We start from the raw sequence: 20,909 nt of genomic DNA, 5'->3' as shown, positions 1-20,909 counted from the left end.
GGTTTCGTTTATTGCTTTCAGTTTAGCGTGAAAGACGCTGCAGTCTGGGCTTATTGGAAATTATGTCAGAGGAATGCCTTTCAGTGCTAAGCTTGTCGTTGCAAATTGTCTGGCGTTTGACAAAAAGACTCACTGGAAGAAGGATTAGTGAAAGATCAATTGTGGAAGGCAGAGCTGCTGTAAGAAGTATAAGAGCAGCATAATATAATATATAATATATATATAATTGGCGCGTACACCCTTTTTGAGTGTTTGGCCGAGCTCCTCCTCCTATTTGTGGTGTGTGTCTTGATGTTGTTCCACAAATGGAGCCACCTACAGTTTCAAGCCGACTCCGAACGGCAAATATTTTTACGAGGAGCTTTTTCATGGCAGAAATACACTCGGAAGTTTGCCAATGCCTGCCGAGGGGCGACCGCTATTAGAAAAATGTTTTTCTTAATTTTGGTATTTCACCGAGATTCGAACCTACGTTCTCTCTGTGAATTCCGAATGGTAATCACGCACCAGCCCATTCAGCTACGGGGGCCGCCGCTTAATATACTATACATTTATATCGCAAGAGCAATTCATGGTACCACAGCAATCATAGTAAGCTATACCACAATTTTTGGCTTGGGTACCCTCAGGTGAATCCCAGTACGGACGGTTGTTCGCTTATGGTTGAATTCCGGCCGTACGAATTTGATAATTCCGAGGCCGAGGTCATAATGGAATTTCTATCTAACTAATCGAAACAATTTATTCTGAACATATTTAAAATACTTCAAAATTCGCTAGAGTTTGTTATGTTCGAAAAATTATTGTTTTATTTATTAATTTATTTTTATGCGAGCACAACATTTGAATAAATGATTCTTAAATGCTAGTTACAACATGGGTATATCTATATATCCAATAAATACAATTAAATCTACTAATCGCGTTTTTCGTATTTCACAATTCATTGAGAAAAAGTTAAGAGAAATAATTTCTAAATAAATTCTAAATCTTTTTCACATATTTGAAAACTTTGTCGCTTAGAACTATCATACTTTATTTAACTTTTAAAGTTATTAGTTGAATTTAAGTCGAGGTGAAGCTATACAGGGAGAATTTATTAGAGCAACAAACATTTTTGTATCTATTTTATTTTTATAATTTGATGGCTTGAATGCGAAAATTTCAGTCATAAGTAAACAAACAAATGAAACAATAACAAAAAAGCAGGTCACTTTGACGTTGAAACCACCAAATTGCAAATCAAAAAACAAAGCAGCGGATCTAGTAACAACACTTTGTATAGATCCGCCTTGAGTTAAATGCTCTAGCCTTCAATTTTCTGGGTACTGCCTTTTTCTTCTTCATTAGTGACACTATCTAACTTGTCTATGTCGGTGTTGATCAATAAAGTTAGGCATACTACCCTAAGTACCATTGCCAAACGTCTCTAAAAATATTTTGACCCAAAAATATTTAATCGATATTAGTGAATTGATATTGAGTTGATTTCCAATGGTAGACATACGTAAGTAAAAAATAAAAACACTAAAATATTGCAACAAACACACACTCAAAAATCTTAATACAATTATAATCATAAAACGGCAACATGAAAACGATATCGAAAATTTGTTTATGAAAATTGTCTACCCGCTGAGCGAACATACAGACAGGGCAAGCAGTCTGCGTTCAAACGCGACGGGATGTGCAATACCTACACGCGCCAGCGCAGATGCATATGAAATAGCCCAAAGAGAAAAATTGGCTTCACTAAAATTTTCTACATATAGTTTTAGATATTTTTACTGCAAATGCTAACCACTTAGTTTAAAAGTGATTAGCCATATTTTGAAGGAAAATAGTAAAATCTGAAAGAATCCTAATTTTTACGTGATTTATTTTAGAAAAACATATAGGCCCTTTATAAGTATGTTGCGTAGAGTCCAGCAAACATAGAATGCCGATTGTCCATTCAGCTATGCCTCTGGCCTTTCAGTGCCTCATTAAATGCGCTTTTACCGTAACCATCAGTAGAACTTTTGGAAGGTGTTATAAACCATGTTTCTAGTGGATAGGCAGATATCATAAAACAGAGTATATAAAAGAATACATGTCTCATTTTTCAATGATTAATATGCCTAATCTTACCAGGAAGCCAGAAAAGCAATGGAAGTTAATAGTTTCCAAAACCTAATAAAATGTATCCTTGCTGAGACTAAACCTCTTGATGAATATAAAATTAAAATCTAAATGGGGAACACAGGAGAAAACATAGATTGATTTTGTTCCTCGATCTGCTTATATTCTTATAAAATGTGGTTCATTGCCGTCGTTTTCCTCAGAAGAACTTTCAAAATGAAACAACTCAGCATCCATTATTATTATATTACTTTCGGATTTTTTCTTTAAAAAAACTTAAACGATACGTGAAATGTAATTTTTTTGACAGTATTTTATTACAAATAGTTTCGAATCTATTACATGACGAAATATACATCGCATATCCCAAAATGTAATGCAACCATTCGTCCGATACGTCATGCGATTTATTTTAATACGATTGCCAACTCGTTCGCGTAACACAAAAATCGACCTTTATTTCTTAAAACACCAATCTACCGTTTGCAGGATAACATTACTTAGCACCTGAAAAATATTGTTTTAACCAATTTTTTCCAACTAAGTTTAATTTTATCGAATATCGAGGAAATGATGCAGCAGCGGTTTGCTTTACTTTTTTTAGGGCACACCTATTCAGTTAATGCTAATATGAGTAATAGCAAGAACGCAAACTAGTCATAGCTCAGAATATACTAGTATGAGGACACTGGTTCAGATGCAGTACATCGAAGTAAGGTAGGTTTTTCCCTACTGGGAAGCCAAGTATGCATACATCTATTTAGTTTTTTATGTAAACCCGGGCAGGGCGTTGAAATACATGAAAATAATATTCGGCGTATATGTGTATGTGTATGTATGTACAAGAAGGATCAACCTACCGCTCAAAGAAGAAGATGATGACTGGACAGCTTTAATACCATGATTTAGCTGAAGTGGAGTAAAATGCAGTATTACTCAGCTGCGTCGTTGACGCCTGCTCAATTTAATTGTTCACTTGGTAACTTTGAAGCTTTTTTGGTACAATAGAAGATGCCGCCAAATTCAAACACAGATGGCAGTGACGACAGCCTGTTGACGGAATAAAAAAATGAGCATTTACAAAAGCTCAATGCCAGAGTGCGGGTGAAAGGGAAGTGTTTATGGTATGAGCGGAAAAGCTTGAATATGTGCATATAAATACATAGATGAATTTGCATACATGGAGGAACTACTACACACTAACAGAAATCGAAAAAATCGCACTTATATTTTTTTGTAAAATGCTTTTATGCAAGCATACGCTATGCTATGGAGGACCCCCTTAGTTCAATTGTTTTATTATTTATATTTTTTTTCGAATTGAGAGCCATTTACTTTCCGACCATTTGGTTATAGGTAAAAACGGATGATGCGGCATTTATTCCCACACAGCTTAATGCTAGATTCGAAAATTCAAACGCCCAATTCATTCAAAAAATCTAACAAATCCATTTGCATGCCACGCTTCAAATTTTCCACCCAATTGTCCCTCAACCCTTCTCATCGCCACCTTTTGCAGCAATTATAAAGCGTATAATATTTCACGCATAATCTGTACATATGTATCCAACAAATGATTCAATAAGTATTAAAAAAAAAAAGAATTATCAAAAATTTTGTATGGATTTCGTGCGTTTAATCGATTTTCTTGTTCGATGATATTTTCGCTTAAATACATCGGTATCCCGCTGCGCCATTTCTGTTGTTTTTCGTTTTCGGTTTTGTAGTACATTGTCGATTTTTTACGCTCAGCTCTGAGCATATTTCAACTTTTGCTTTTTTGAGATCTGAGTTGTTTTTTTTTAATACGATTGTGTTGGTTTTTATATCGAAGCCTTACAATGTTTTCATGTCATTGCTGTTGTTGGCTGCCACCCACAATAAAAAATAGTTTCCATTTGTTTTGCCTAAATGCTTGGTATTACTTTGTGTAGTTATCGCTGATATAAAATATTCAACAAAGCGGGTATTTACGAGATTTACGAGTTCGCACGGGAGTTGAGCTGGAGTTAGCCGCCGTTATGGAATTACATTTGGTATTAGAGTAAGAGTCATGCGGTGTGTATTGGACTGGTTGCCCGCTCGGTTGGCATCTATTGTTAGACAGCTTTTCGAATATTTCATTACCATAGCAAATTAGGCGAGGTGCTGACGGCTATTTGCGGGCTATAAAAGGGTTGCCCAAACTATAAATTAACTTTTATTTTAGGAATTTATGTAGGAGAAATGAATACATAAAAAAATTGATCATTGATATATGTAAGTATGTGCATACACAGTGTATATGTATATGTTTTATGTACATACAAAAATGTTTGAGTTTCATTTGTGTTGTAGTTTCATTGATAAATTGTTTTTAGCAAAATGTATTTAACAAAGTGTGACTGACTCTGAGATTCCTCTTGTAGGAAATATACCCTGATAAAAATATAATAAGATGGAACCACTGAGAAGCACTTTGAGTGTTTTTAAGTTTTGCGTGCCATTTAGTCTCACACTTTCATTCCCATTGACTATTTTGATTGTTTTTTTTTTAATAAATTAGAAATTAAAAAGCTTTTTTATAATAATAATTATTTCACGCATAAAAGTTGGATAAAATGATATTAATATATCGATTTTAGTCCTCAGATTTTAATTACATGTAAATGGATATATAAAGTTGTGCAAGTACCGCCGAACTATATTATTTTCCCACATCTTAACTCCAAAGTATGAATACTCGAATATTCACCTCTAAAAGGATCCTAATCAGTTCCAAATTAGACCACTGGACTACTTGAATAGAGTTTTTGTGCGCTTATATTAATGTACCTCAAAATTCGTTCGTAACACGTTCATTCCTGTCCCCCAATAGTAAGTATCCTTTGTAAACCAAAACAATTTTTATGTGATGATTTTCTTAATTTTTTATTTCACGTGATATTTTAGCATCCCTTAAACTACGCCATGTAAGTAATTTTCTATTTTTTTTTTTTTTTTTTTTGAAAGAACATCTATACATAAATCATCATTATTGTTGGCTGGACAGCCTTGGTCTTTGCTTGCTACAGCCTAGGTCTCAAATTACCTCAGTTTCTCTGTGTCTTCGTCAATCCATCTGAGTAGCGGGTGGCTCCTTCTTCTATGTCTGTGGCACTTTCCAAAGAGTATTTGTTGGGGTGGGTAATCGGTATTAAACCGTAATATGTGATCAGCCCATCTCAGTCTGTTGATCATTATTGTGATTATTACAAACGGGTGTCCCTATAGTTTTTCGACTTCATAATTGTAGCGCTTCTGCCATTCGCCTTTATCACATATCCCGCAAAAAAAAATTATTTTCTCAGAACTCTCCTTTCAAAGATCAGCAGCTTCCACCGCTGTATAGCAAGGTGGAAATAATAATTGAGCGATACAGTGAAATGTTCGTTCTCCTTTCTGAAGGCGGCTCTTTAGGCGATTGCACAAAGAGAAGTAGCAGCGGTTCGCACCAAGATTCTGTGAGCAATTCCTGCAGAAATTTTGTTGTCATTTTTGGCCCAATGCCAAATACGCGGTTTTTCTATTTGAACGAAGATATGTACATATGTGGTATAGATGGTTGATCATTCATGAATAATATTTTACAAATTTCTCTCGTTGTTATTTATCCCATACGTAAATGTTTTGGGTAAAATTGTTGATCACATTTGATTGTTTCATTTTTGTTAAAATCACATTTCGTCAATATTTTTATTATTAAAATTAAATACAAAAACTATGAGAAATATCGTATTTTCTTTCATTCATTAAAATTAATTAAACTATAATAAAGCGTGGTTTAATTTTAAGGGCCGATGTTGAATGTGAACCTCATCTGAACGTCAACGACACCGTTGGACTTCTTTTTTGGGGTTATTTGAAAGAAAAGGGGTACGTCGATAAGATAGCAACAATTCAAGAGCTAAAGGATGAGATAATTTGGCACATTAACGGTATAGAACCTCAATTATGCCTCCGCGTCATCGAAAAATTGGACCATCGGGTGGAGGTGTGCCGCCGAGGCCGCGGCGGCTTTTTGGCCAATATTTTGTTCCATACGTAATTGAGCCATACCAGTATTATCATAATAAGGAGAAATGACAATAATTTCTTAAACAAATTGTATTTTATTCAAAATCAACACCAGCCCTTGAAACTTAACCACCCTTTATTTAATTTATTTTTGACTGAATTATTTAGCATTAATCTGTTTTCATAGTCTATAAGAATTACATCATTTTTAGATTATTAAGTGAATAAATAAATAACAAATGATAAAAATTAATAAAATAATAATATTCAAGGGGTTCCCTCAGAGCAGCGATATTTTCATTTGAATGGACGAACATGGACTGAGGTTTTTATGTCTTGTACTCGCACCAAGCCAATCGACTCAAACTTTCGATTGACTTTTGTATTCCGGGTCTTGTTGGACGATTGTAATGGCCACAATTACCTAGAATTTTACAATATTGTGAATTTTAACCGATTCTCGATTTTAGAATTAGATTTAAATTATTTTCAAATTCGTCTAGAGAAAAATTGAGCTAATTTTAGGGATTTTGTACTTAAGGGCAGAAACCTGTAAACGGCCAAATTTTCCCTGATTTTCATTAAAATTATTTAAAACGAAGAAGTCAATATATTTTTTTCAAAATTGGCATACAGTTCATTTATACATTAAAATAATATAAATATATATTATTTTTTTTAATTTTAATAATTTAAAGGGCGGATGTCCACTCATTTCGTCCAGGAAGGTCGCAGCGGGTCTTCTCAATCAGCGGGCATTCTAGCATCGGCGTCAGTGACCTGAATACAAAACAAACCAAACATTTTTTTGTTTACTAATGTCATAATTTCTATATGAATTTAAACAAAGTGGAAAAAAAAAAAATCGCGGAATAAAATGCTTAAAAAAATTTAATTTTGGGTCAATTTTCCTACTATTTTTGCTTCGAAAAAATTATTTTTTCGAAAAATTTTCGAAAACTTGAAACACATAGAAAGTAATATCATAAAAAAGATGTGTGCAAAATTTCACGGAGGTCGGTCAATAATTTTTCGAGTTATCGTGTACGCCAATTCGAAAAATATAGTTTTGAGAAAAACGCGTCTAAAGTTTGGATGCATAACTATACCTCACCCAGTGCTTGAACGCAAAGAATAGAGTCGTCACGGTTGACGATCTATAAAATAAGAAATATTTCAATTTATGTTCTAAAAATTTTTTGACATATTCTTAAAGGATTATATTAATAATACCAAAATTAAGAAAAACATTTTTCTAATAGCGGTCGCCCCTCGGCAGGCAATGGCAAACCTCCGAGTGTGTTTCGGAGTCGGCTTGAAACTGTAGGTCCCTCCATTTGTGGAACAACATCAAGACGCACACCACAAATAAGAGGAGGAGCTCGGCCAACCCAAATAAGAGCGTAAGCGCCAATTATATACATATATATACATACATATACCTATATTAATATTTTGTTAAAAAAATTTTTTTTTTCGAAATTTTACATGTATCTGTCCCCTTAATAACTGTCAAAAGATATGCGAACACTGCTAAAAGAAAACCAGTACTTGAATGGCTTTGTACGTAGATGGCACAAAGATTTAGAAGGCTATATTTGAGCATTGGATATAAGGAAGCTAACAATATAATGAAATTTTAAATCTAAACCTTATTTATAAGACGGGTTCATTTGAAATACAAGGGGAGAGAAAAAATGAAATAGTAAGGATGAAAAAATTAAGCTGATGGGGAGAGAGACCAAAGACTGAAAATAATACTTTTCATTTCGTAAAATATTGCCGAAGATCGTGTCTAAAACACAGTGAGTTTTTAAAATTTTTCAATTTGTGTGGGTGACTTTTCCAAAGACGAATAGTGGAAACAAAAATTTGATAAAAGAATCAGATATTGATGATTTAAATTTAATAGGTAAAATCTGAGGTGTTCTTATTGACTTGATGTGATGTAGTCTTGACATACTGAGGTTCGTTTTAAATCAATATTATTTTATTTTAAGAAATTTCAATTATATTAAAATTTCAAAAATCAGAGTTAATTAAAATGTCCTAGCTTATTCAGCTAGCGACTAATTCACAATAATATAATAAATTTGGTATGAAATAAGCTTTGGCTGGGAGTAATCTAGTTCTATTCAGAGTATATATTCAATATACCAAATAGACTGAAGTATTCCATATACTTTATCTAAGGCATTAATTATGTATATAAAGTGTCCTGTTCGAATGACAATTCACCGGAATTTACTTAGGTTTAAGACAATGACAACGCTTAGATCTTTAATTAAATTACAATTACCATACTTGTATCAATTGAATGAAAGGGGTAAGATGAAATTAGACGTCATCGGCATAGACATGAATATCACAGAGCTAAAATATCTTAGAGAGGTCATTATTATATAATACAAACAACAGAGAATTTCTACGATAACCCTTCGCAAAAAGAAGAGAAATTTATGTAGTTGATCTCAGCACAAGCCAAGAGAAAGACAGTTTTTTTTCGAAAATGTAAAGATGGCTCTGTTGATTGCGAAATTATATATTTATTACATCCGAAGTCTCGCGTTTCCGCTTTAGAATTTTTAGTGCGAGGGTTGGCCTTTATATTTTGCGTCTTTGAGCTATAATTCGATATCGAAATAGATTCATCGAAATTTAGTATTTTTCACCATAGACTTACATATAAGGTTTTCACTTACGAGCATTAATTGTTCTTTTTTGAGAGTTTCAGTATTCATCTCACCTAAGAGATGGAATTAACTCGTGAAAATTTTCGTGCAATGATTTATTACGATTTCTGACGTGTTTCTATAAATCATCGAGTGCAAAATACCATACTTAGCTACTGAAAAAGTTTGGTACAACGAGTGCCAATGTGGTCATCGATCCTTGCAGGATGAATTTCGAAAAGGCCGTCCAAGAACGGTTGTTGTGTCAGAAACAATCGATGCTGTGTGTTGATTGATAGCGTAAAATCAGCACGTGACATATCGGGAGATAAAGGTATTCTTTGGAATTAGCGGGAGCAGCATACGTTCAATATTGCATGAAGATTTGGTTGTTTGGATATTTGTTACAAAAAGGTATCGTGACGATTGGTTCAAAGCAATGTCGAAGAAATTCAGTCACGGATGTACAGAGTCTCTATCTATGGCATCGTAACAGGTGACGAATAGCGCATCTATTCATATAACTAGAGAAAAGACAGCAATCGGGAGTATGGGTGTTCGAAGACGAATGTAATCCAACAAAAGTTGCTCGCACCCCAAAGAAAATGGTCGGTGAGCTGTCACCTGTTTCTTGGGAATATCTGGGGATGTCGCAATTATACAACTAAAGAAACTTAAAACAGTCAATTCTAAGTGGTACACAACCATTTGTTTACCAGAAGTTTTCGAGCAATCAAGGAAAACCAATCGTCAAAGACCCATCATTATTCACCAAACCAATGCGAGCTCTCACGTATTGGCGCGTACAAGAGAGTTTTGAGCTCACAAAATATCGAATTAATGCGTTATCCGCCTTTCAGCCCTGATTGGTTTCTGTTCCCGAACATCTAAAATAAAATACGAAGTCAAAGTTTTTCAATGCTTGCAGAAGGTGTTGAAGTCTTTAAACAGCTCCTTTGTATGTAGGTTTGCCTTCACTTCTGAATGGTAAAAGCGGTTTGAAAATTCGTTCAAGCGAATGCGGAAAAAGGAGGATATTTTGAAAAACAATAAAGCCATTCCCATTACCATTTTACTGTGTTTTCATTATACCGCGCAAAATATAAAAGGCAAGCTCGTATGTAGTTCTTTTAATCAACCCATCGATTAAAATGTAAAAACATTTACTATTTCCACTTTGCATTTATTAATTTAATGTATTTTACAAATTTACTTCTTTACGTTGAGTTTCTTCAACTATCTACGTCAAGCCTTTCGCGAAAAATATTAAATCAAAAAATTCCAGATAAAATCCCTGCAAAAACCTGTCTTGCCCATAAATCATTTTTTATGCGCATGATACACTTATTGTTTTGAAAAAAATATGATAATTCAAAATGAAAAATTTAGCCTAAACCTGGTATTAGAGTATCGCAGTCCATATTCGAGAGAAACAGATTAGACATAATAGGAAAAGTAAAACAATTTATTTATTTTTATTTATTCATTTATAACAATTTATACAATAATATATCACAGTATAAATTATATAAGTGACACCATCTACGAAGCTTTCTTTTTATTACAATAATTTTCATTTTACTTGAGTTCAGTGATATGAAGGAGCAAATAAACGGTGTTAACATAAAAATAAATTACAAATATTGAGCAAATTACATTAGATTTGATTTAAGATATTCGATATAAGATAATGCTGGGTTTGGGTTGATTTTCTCAGAGCACTAGAATTCGATTATTTTCGGGTATTGAGTGATGAGGTGTCGTACTGTGTTTGGCCTGCCTCAAAAGGGCAGCAGGATGGGCTTTTTATAGTTGGCAGATAAGACTGAGTAAATATCGGGTGGCCTAGGCTTAATCGAACATATGGCTTTTTGATGTTTGGAGACAAATTTGTGGGTAGCATTGGGACAATCTGTTCGGGTTTAAATTGTAGCAATGATGACCTTGCGTTTTCCAATCGTCTAATTCTGCAAGGGTTCTTTCTTTTTTTCTTTTAATGCAGTTGTAGAGATCAGCTCTGCTAAAACACTTAAGCAAAACAATTTATTTAGTAAAATTGTTAGTAAAATTAGTTAGTAAAATTTTCGAGCTTTGCATACATGTTATGATAAAATACTCTAAACAACAGAGGGAATCGCAATCTAATGAAGAAACCCAAACTTAAAGTACATCAATTTATGAAATTGTTATTTTTGCCCTGCAGTATGCCTCGACTCTGCCTTATATTTGAGTTCAACTGTAGTATAGTTAAAAATATAGCTATACTTACATATATTTCATACAATTTTTTTCTCAATTCTATTTTATCTAAAGGAAAACAATGTATTATTTACACCTCAATAATTTCATATAGTATTGTAATATTTTTCTCTCTGAACAGCACATTTCATAAAGGCATAGAAGCATATCTGTTGTTACTCAAACAACTATTACCGTTTACCTTGCGTAAAATACATACATCCATTTTTTTCCTTTTTTGTTTGCAATGACATGACAATACGCCCCAACAACGTTTACAAATCGTACAATTGTATTACGTAAGTCGACACTCTGTAAAAAGAGTTCATCATGCACTCAGCCCAACTTATGGTGTACAGCGATGAGTCCTATTTTTTGTTTAATGGCTACGTCAATAAGCGAAATTGCCGTATTTGGGCTAAAGAGCAGCCCAAAACCATTCAAGAACCACCATTACATCCATTGCAAATAACCGTTTGGTGTGGCCTATGGGCTGGAGGAATCATCGGCTCATATTTCTTCAAAGACGAGGTTGGCGCCAATGTAACAGTGATTGGCGAATGCCATCGCGCCATGATAAACGACTTTTTAATGCCGAAAGTTGAAGCCCGTGATCTCCACAACATTTGGTTCCAACAAGACGGCTCTACTTGCCATCCAGCCTGTGAAACAATGGATTTACTGCGTCGTCGTTCCGGTGAGTAATTTGTTTATCGTCCCGGACCAGTGGATTGTCTACCAAGATCGTGTGATATCATAACTTTGGACTTTTATTTGTTCCCCACAAATATGTAAAGTCTAAATGCTTTGTGATAAACCAGCTTCGATTGAGGAATTGGAAGCAAATATTACTAAAGTTATTCCCGAGCAACCGACCGACCGACCAAAGTCCTACAGCAAGTCATTCGAAATTAGTGTTTACGGATGGCCGAATTACGAAAGGTACTGTCTTTAAAAAATAAATGTCATGCATGGTTCGACACAAAAATAATAAAGATTTCCCAATCAATTTGAATTTTCGTTGGTTTCATTGAACTTATTATATATAATAAATCCAATGCCTCTGTTTTGATGACCTTTTATAAGTAATAATAAAAACCGACACAACTTACCACCCACACTGCAAGCTCGTCACTGTATGCCCCTAAATGTCTCCAAATACACCAGATTTGAGTTATCTTAAAAGGTTATGAATTCGTTTTGAAATGAATAAAAAGAGTTTTTTTGTTTTATTGGCGGTGAGGTTGGCTTAAAAATGTCTTAAAGCTTATTATGCCTCCCATACAATCATATGTAGGAACCAGTATTTCTTAAAAAATAATCATATTATTCTAAATTTATGTATATTAATGAATATAATAATATGCCTTTCATGCAAATCTGCAAAAGTATTGTTATTGGTATTTGGAATGTCATTTAACAAGACTTTCAGCAAAATCTAAATTCTACAGACTGCTAATCTTTCATAAATTGTATGCGAAACATATCCGAAATGCATTCAACATATCATTATCTGACAGTTTAAAATGCATGCAAAGTCCTTCAGACCCTACCAGTAACCAAAAGGGAGCTGTGGCATGTCTAAATGTACCCATGCATGTACGTACGTACAGTGACACACATACATGCAGGGATGCACCCCACAGTAGTTGAGGACAAGTATGATATTTATGTACTTATATATGTATATGCGGCTATAACTTCACGAAACCGTTATTATTCTTTTTTTTTCCATTTTTCAAATAAGACATGTGGGACTACAACTTAACTAACGGTGATGCAAAATTTTTTGCAAAACGCAAAAAACACAAGGAACGTTCTGACATTGTCCGCTCAGTAGAATTTATTCAATAGTTGCCAGTGAGCATTGACGAGGATCCTTCAAAATCAATCAGAGTCCTTGCGAGGGAGCTTAATGTTTCTGAGAGTCTTATCCATCGAGTTGTGCATGAAGATCTCTGGTATAAATCCTACGATCGTTTATGTCGTAGCAAGCAACAGCGAGTTATTCTATCAAAACGGCTACTAAAAAAAATAAAACATTATGAAGCGCCTGAGATGTTAGCATTTTTTTCTGAAGAATAATATTTTCACCAAGACCAAAAGACCAACCGCAGAAATGATGGATGACTATGGTTCAATCCTGTTATAGTTTTATGTGTTGTGAGAAAGGACATGTTGATTGAATTCTCCTGCATATATCGAGGTTCTAGAGACAGTAGTGAAACCCTGGATTTATAGTGTACGCGGTGGTAGTTAAGCGTGCATGGGACGTAGTTAAGCGTGAAACCAATAACCATCCTCACAACAACAGTTCTTCTCTGAAGGCTTCAATTAATACGGTTATGGTAAATATGAATAAGGAACATTTGAATCGGGCATGCAATCATTTCTGGATCCGAATTGAAGAGGTTATTGATGCTAATTAATTTTATTGTATGGTTTTATAGATATATAATAAGTTAATGTTGTGTAAAAAACTCGTGAAGTTTCATTCAATTTTTTTCAAAATGAAAGCTTATTAGTTTTACTCTCAAGTTGTCCTCAAATACCGTACGCACCCTGTACATAAGTACATGTAGTTTGCATGTAAAAACAATTAAGTACATTTTTTAACTTTTGTATTTTGTATATTTATTTGGAAAATATTTTCACAAGTTATAAATATTAACGGCTTATGGATGTACATATAGTTGGGTTTTTGGGTGAACTCCTCCACCTATTTGTGGCGTCTGACATAATGTTGTTCACAAATAGAGGAACCTACAATTCAAGCTGACTCCGAACTGCAAAAATTTTTATGAAAAATTTTTCATGGCAGAAATACACTCAGAAGTTTGCCATTTCCTGCCGAGAGGCCACCGCTTTTAGAAAAAACTGTCTATTATTTTGGCAATTCATGCACGGAGCTTCGAACCTATGCCCTCCAGAATGGTAGTCACTAGCCCATTCGGCTACGGCGACTGTCATTTGTACTACATATATAATTCAGTAGAACTTAGTAATGGTTGTTCATTTTTCAGATAAACTTAAAAATATGTAAAAAAATCCGAATTCATTGATAGCTGTGTATAAATATATAAGTACCTATATACTAAATGCAAGCTAATTAATTTTTCGAATTGTAACCGTTACTTTAGGAAAAAGCCTCTCAGGGTTTTGACACAGATTCCTAAAATTTAAATTAGATAGATAGTTGGTGATGATTTTCTATAAGATTCCCGTCAGGGTCACGGAGGTGTTTGAAAATGCTTTGCATGGGGAATTATTCATATTTCAGCATCATACAATGTATGAATGTTTGGAATCGATATCATATTGGAATAAAAACTCGTTCCTTGACATACTCAATTTTTCTGCTCTGAAATATAAATATTCCTTGAGAATGGACAAGTAAAGATGCTTACCGACCGTGCCATTTATAAAAAGTAGTTTGCCGACTACTTGAGCGGGTATACAAAAAGCTTTTTATTTGCCCTCTGATATAACATACAGCGACCATTCGATCCAAAAATGTTGGACTTGCTTTTGTCCCTTGAAATTACGGTTTTTCGAAACTGAGTACTCAGCGCTCTCATCGGATGCTTGGGTGTGAAATTCCTACTTCGTTACATCAACCAACTCTGGATGTCTTTAGATATCTACTCGTTGGATGTCTCATATCAAAAAGGCCTTTTAGTGCTATTTAAAGACCTACCTAACGGTTTCAAAACCAAAAAGCAAAATACTTCTGTGAGCCAGAGTACATCATTTTGCGAAATGAAAATCAAAGGTTGAATTTTATGTTTTTTCAAGCACTTAACCTTTTAGCATACAATGAAGCAAATGATATTTTGCACACTTATTTCTGGGATAGAAGGTCTGTCAAAGGCGTTTAAAAAATAAAAAAATTCACTTCACCCTCATATGGTGCGTATGGCATAATAATGAATATCTCTCTAAGCAAAAATTTATTTATATTAATTAATATCCCAGAAATAGCAAGACCAAAAGTTATTTAGTTGAAGTTCTTATGCACATTCAATTCAAGATTTTATGAAATTGGTGAACGCTGAGCATATGCAAAAATGCACATTATAAAAGGAAATAGTTCTTAATGGGCGATCAAATTATGCGATCTTTATAACAGGGGATTTTTAATCTCTGAACCCTCTCCGGGGATGTTTCAGGCATGTATCAAAATAAAAAATGGAATGAACAAAAAAAAAATGTTATCAAAATGAATAAAATTCCGTAACCCAATACTCAAATATGATAGTTGAATTTTTATGAGTACGAATACCAATAATGCACCATCGTCTAGCTATATTATGATAATCCTTCCTTGAATATCTTTAAAAATAGTTCACGACATTTGAGTATTATTGAAGCGGGATTTCAAGACAAACTGGCTTTATGTGTATGAGTGTGTGTTAGAGATTGTACTAATCCCCCGAAAAAAAAAATTTAGACCAGGAGATTTTACTGGATACCTCAATATCTTGAACAGGGTTCAACATGTAGTATGCATAACCCAGGCGAATGGACACACAGAACCCGTACTCAATTTTATAAAGAGATACAAGACGGGAATAGGGGAACACTTACCCAACATGGATAAATGATGACTAGCAAAAATGGTACGCAGATGGTTCCAAGACGTTCCAAGGAGTAGGAGTAGGAATAGTGCGACCTGGAACACACAAGTCCCTTACACTAAGTACAGATGCCACATTTTTCCATTCGGAGCTCGTAGTCATAATGAAAACAGTGGAAATCATATCCAAAAGAGGGTTCGAGAAAGTAAATATTAAAATACTTTCGGAAGCCAATCGGTTCTCAAAGCCTTGAATAGCTTCACTTTCAAGTCAAAAGTCTTAATAGAGTGTAACAATGCAGTCAACAAACTGGACAATCATAATCAGGTCTCACAGATTTGGGTAAAAGGACATGAGGGATACGAAGGAAACGAGAAGGCAGACTTGTATGCCAAAAAAGCGACAGAAGGCTATTTATTGGGCCAACCCCATTTTTCGACTTTAACAAAAATAATATAAAACAGGAAACCAAAAAAAATGGATCAAAACTAAAATCAGGGAACACTAGAACGGTACAAGCGGCCTTAATCACTCCAAAAGTTTTTGAACTTTAATGCTAACAGAGCAAACTCTGCTCTAACCCTAGATAAAAAGGGCCTCAGATTACTCTGTGGAGCACTTAAGGTCACTTTGCCTGTAATAAACACTTTAACACAATAGGATTATTTGGGGCAAAATTACGCAGGTTCTGCTGTAATGGAGAGGAACACTTAATCACCAACTGTGAAGCATTAAGCCACAGGAGGCACAGAATCCCGGGCTCGTACCTACTAGAGGAGCAAGACCTACAATTACTCCCTCCTAAGGAGCTGGTTCGATCACTTGGTATACTAAATAATTATAATTAAGTAATAAGGGGTGCACATTAGATCAATCTGGGTGCAGTGCATTCAGGCTTTAGCCTAACTCGTACAACCATAACCATTACCGATACCCCGAATCCAGGGACTTTCATTGTTTAAAAAGAGTGTATTTTTTTGGGGGGTACGAGGAAAACATATTTTATTAAAAATTAAACACAAATGCTATTTTTAAAAATGTTTAAGTTTTGAAAAGATTTAACAGCAAAGTTATAAAAAAAGAAATTCCTTGCCCTATGATTAGATTGAAATGAAAAGAAATAAATAAAATGAACAGACTAAGCAAAAAATTAAGTTACATAAGCTGTCCAAAGTGTCATTTCCAAGCACGTACGATGTCTTTATCTCATCGAAACCTGCTCTTAGCTGCAGCAAAGCTATTTAGAGGACTGCAACAGACCACTTACTTTGAGGTATCCTCAAAAACAGTTATCCAAAGAGTTGAAATCAGGTCGTCTTGAGGGTCATACTAAAGGTTCACCCCTAGTAATCCATCTATGCGGAAAACGTTGGTATAAAAAGGCTCTCTAGGTAAAGTTATGGTGGCTGACCCTTCCCATGAAGATATAGAGGAGCCCACTTAGGCTTGGAGGCCCACTGTGAAGCCATTTGTTTTGGGTACAAGTACCCTCCTCTAATTATCGGTGTGCTTCAGCATAAAGACTTCGCGCTTCGCTGGTAATCGATTAAGTCTGTTGTTGGTTGGAGAAAAAGATATCCCTCTCGGTAGATGGCTGTAGTGATCGATATATCGTAAAGTATACATCAAGCAATTTAAAGTTCATGCTCGTTGTCAAGGTGACATTTCACACTAAAAAAAATTGTTTCGCTGTTTTTGATTGTTCCATTCAGTTGTGAGTTACAGGGTGTTAGCAATGGAAGCCAACAAAGAGAAAATTCGATACATTTTATAGTTTTTCTTTGACAAAAACGAAAACGTCGATTCCGTTCATGCATTTTTGATGTTAAAAAATGTCTATAATGTCGAAATTGGCGATAAAATCACAGAAATACCCTATGATCAAAAAGCACCGGGAAGGAGATGTTGACTGTTTTCTTCGATTGCCAAGGCTTAGTGCACTATGAGTACCTTCCATCGATCCAGACAGTCAATCAAGAATATTATTTACCCATTTTGAAGTGTTTGAGAGATGCTGTACGTCGCAAACAGCCGGAAATTTGGGCAAACAATTCTTGGATTTTGCATGATGATAACGCGCCATCGCACCGAGCCCAAATTGTGCTGGATTATTTGACCAAACACCAAGTAAATACCATCGTGCAAGCACCGTATTCACGTGATATGGCTCCGTGCGACTTCTTTACGTTTCCCAAGTTGAAGTTACCACTTCGTGGAAGGAGATTTCAGTCGATAGAGGAGATCAAAGAGAATGCGACGAATGAGCTGAAGGCCATCCCTTCGTCGGGTAATATTTTGAAGAAGATAAAATAAAACTGCTTGAAATGTAACTCTGTTTTATTTTATTTAAACATTCCCGGTATTTTCTGATCATAGGGTAATCAGATTTGACCGACAAGAATAGATTTACATTCATACATAAAGGCCCTTACACACCGTTCGGATGTATGTTTCGCGATCTTCCTCTTATTTGTGGTATGTGTCTTGATGATGTTCCACAAATGGAGGGACCTACAATTTAAGCCTACTCCGGGGTGCATGCTTTTTTTCATGGCAGAAATACAGAAGTTGCCTTGTCTGTCGATAGGCGCTCGCTATTAGAAATACTCTCTAACAATTGGTGCTTGAAGTTTCGAACCTATGCACTTCCGAATGGTAGTCATGCACCAACACATTCGGCTACGGCGTCCATGATGAGGATACCTAAGTAAAAAAGGTGTAATAAACACATGGAAGTAACAAAGGAGTTAGAAAAAGGAGTCCATGTTTATTAGAACATTTTTGAATGTGGCGGCCGCCGTAGCCGAATGGGTTGGTGCGTGATTACCATTCGGAATTCACAGAGAGATCGTTGGCTAGAATCTCGGTGAAAGCAAAATTAATAAAAACATTTTTCTAATAGCGGTCGCCCCTCGGCAGGCAATGGCAAACCTCCGAGTGTATTTCTGCCATGAAAAAGCTCCTCATAAAAATATCTGCCGTTCAGAGTCGGCTTGAAACTGTAGGTCCCTCCATTTGTGGAACAACATCAAGACGCACACCACTAATAGGAGGAGGAGCTCGGCCAAGCACCTAACAGAAGTGTATGCGCCAATTATTTTTTTTTAATAGCCTTCTTAAATAATTTCTATTCATATTTTTTTTAATACGCAGAACAAATAATTTTTTATTTTAAATCTGTGTGCGATTGGGGAGGAAGTTTGGGAGGTAGACGTATTGAGTGATAGGCTTTGTCAGGTCCTTCTGAATCTAGTAAAATATTTAAAAGCGCCTTTTGCTTGACAAGATATGTGGGAAATGCTGAACCCGAGGTTATTTATTAATATCCATATGTGTGTGTACATGTCTCGCGACCACTTTCTCTAAGTTTTTACTAAGAATTGCGATTGATTTTTAGCACAAATTAATTAAATATTGGGTCAAAATAAGTAACTGAAAATCTTATTTGCGAATTTTTGCAAACTTCAACAAAAATTTGTATAATCCACTCATAGACTTTTGCTTCGTTTGAGTTTGGGACACATTTTTATATACAAATAACAAATTCACAGCTTCTCCTGGAATTTATGTTTTGCATTTTGCTGTTTTTGCAATAAATGGGGCAGATATACCTTAACATCAGATGTTGTTTTTTGGGCAGCTTTTTCATAGCAATCGGCGGTGATCCACCACTATCAGAACCCATTTTTAATATAATTTTTATATCGTGTTTACATCGTGACCGCATTAGTATTGAAAACAGACGCCCGTTCATATGTAAGCAGTTGCAAGATTAGCCGACGGGATTTAAAAACCTGTTAAGTAGGTATTCGTATAGAGCCGACGGCATAACATTTTTATATGTACCCATATTTGTATCAAATTTTTACACCTGTAGATTTGGGAACGGGAATGCCAGCATATAGCCGTAGATCCACCAATTACTATGAGCTTTTTCGCTCATTATATTCATAAAATATTTTTTTTGTCTACGATTACGAACTTGCGACTTCTAGCTCTTGACTTGGTGGTTAGTGGCTAGCGACTCGGTGCTTTGCTTACCTTCATTTTAAGTGCCTCCACAATTTTGGCGGTTTTTAATCCCAGCGTGAGAAAGAAATAAAAATTCCTGCCCACAACAATTTCGCGAAGTGTCTGCGAATGTGTAATTGTTATGGCTTTGGGCGTAAGTTCTGTGTGTTGTGGGTATCAACTCACACATATACAGTTTAGTTGTATGTTTCGCTTTTGTTTCAATTCTTTAAAATAAATTGTTTGATAATTTTATTAAATTCTTGGTTGGTTTTTGCAATACATGTATGTATGTACATATATGCATAATAGCTTCATTAATGTGTTTTATTAAAAACATTTACTAGCTCATTTTGGAGCATTCATTTACACAGTACTGAGGTTTAACATTTTCAATATTTTTTTATTTTTAAATGACAGCAATACAGGCCAAATAAGCGAATGCATGAAATTCGCTAAAGTAATTTTAGTTGTTGCGCTATTTATGTAAATCTGCTGTTATTAACTACTTTTGGCTGGTAGTCACTTAAAAACACACATATCCTCACATAGGAACTTTAATGAAAAAAATATCCGATGCTTACGAGTGCTAAATTTTAAACACTGCTCATGAATAAACGTGCAGTTTTATTTGCTTGATAGGCGCGCACACGTACATATCCGTTTACCACAGTTATCAACAAAACACAATTGATAAGCGATCATTACATTTTTCCGTCGGTAAGCAGGTGAAATACGAGATGCTTACATATGTTTGGTATAAAGTAAGCATGTAAACGAATAGTGAAAAAATTGATGTTATTCGATGTGTTGATGACGCGCAGCGCCGTACATAATCCGAGCACATTCAGTAAGCACTAAACGAAACACCTCATTGAAGGCGTCAATATCAGCAGCCAACAGCAAATCGGCTCAAGACGTCATTACACCGCAAGACCGCACGATAAACTGATGTGATGCCGCTGCGGTAAACGTATTGAGTGACGCAAAGCTGAACTGTTGCCGCCGAAGCAGATCGAGTTCCCATACGTGTTCTTGAGTGTGGCTCTGCTGAAGCAATAGAGCGGAGCGCACAGTCGGCGGCGAGGCAATCACCACGGTACGTATACGTTTGCAAGTAGCAGGCCAGTCAGTTAATCAGTCCGTACACACCAATGTCGTGTGGCGGCTATACATCCATACACTCACACGGACACACACATATGCATAAGAGTACAAAAGGCATAAGCGCAGTTTGCTATATTTGAACGCGCTA

The 20,909-nt window shown here is 35.2% G+C and overlaps 1 protein-coding gene across 2 annotated transcripts in view; it reads right to left on the bottom strand.

Annotated features, from left to right (window-relative positions):
- LOC128862263 (LIM/homeobox protein Awh) overlaps positions 1-20,705 on the bottom strand; it is a 95,306-nt gene extending 74,601 nt beyond the window's left edge. For both annotated transcript variants that reach the window (XM_054100795.1, XM_054100797.1), the window contains exon 1: positions 19,685-20,705. In XM_054100795.1, coding sequence (XP_053956770.1) covers positions 19,685-19,690 — 6 coding nt within the window. In that variant the 5' untranslated portion in view covers positions 19,691-20,705. The remainder of the gene's footprint in view (positions 1-19,684) is intronic.
- Between the last annotated feature and the right edge of the window lie 204 nt (positions 20,706-20,909).

This window comes from Anastrepha ludens, chromosome 4, assembly GCF_028408465.1.
Source record: "Anastrepha ludens isolate Willacy chromosome 4, idAnaLude1.1, whole genome shotgun sequence".
Lineage (NCBI taxonomy): Eukaryota > Metazoa > Arthropoda > Insecta > Diptera > Tephritidae > Anastrepha > Anastrepha ludens.
This window is presented reverse-complemented; position numbering and strand designations above follow the sequence as displayed.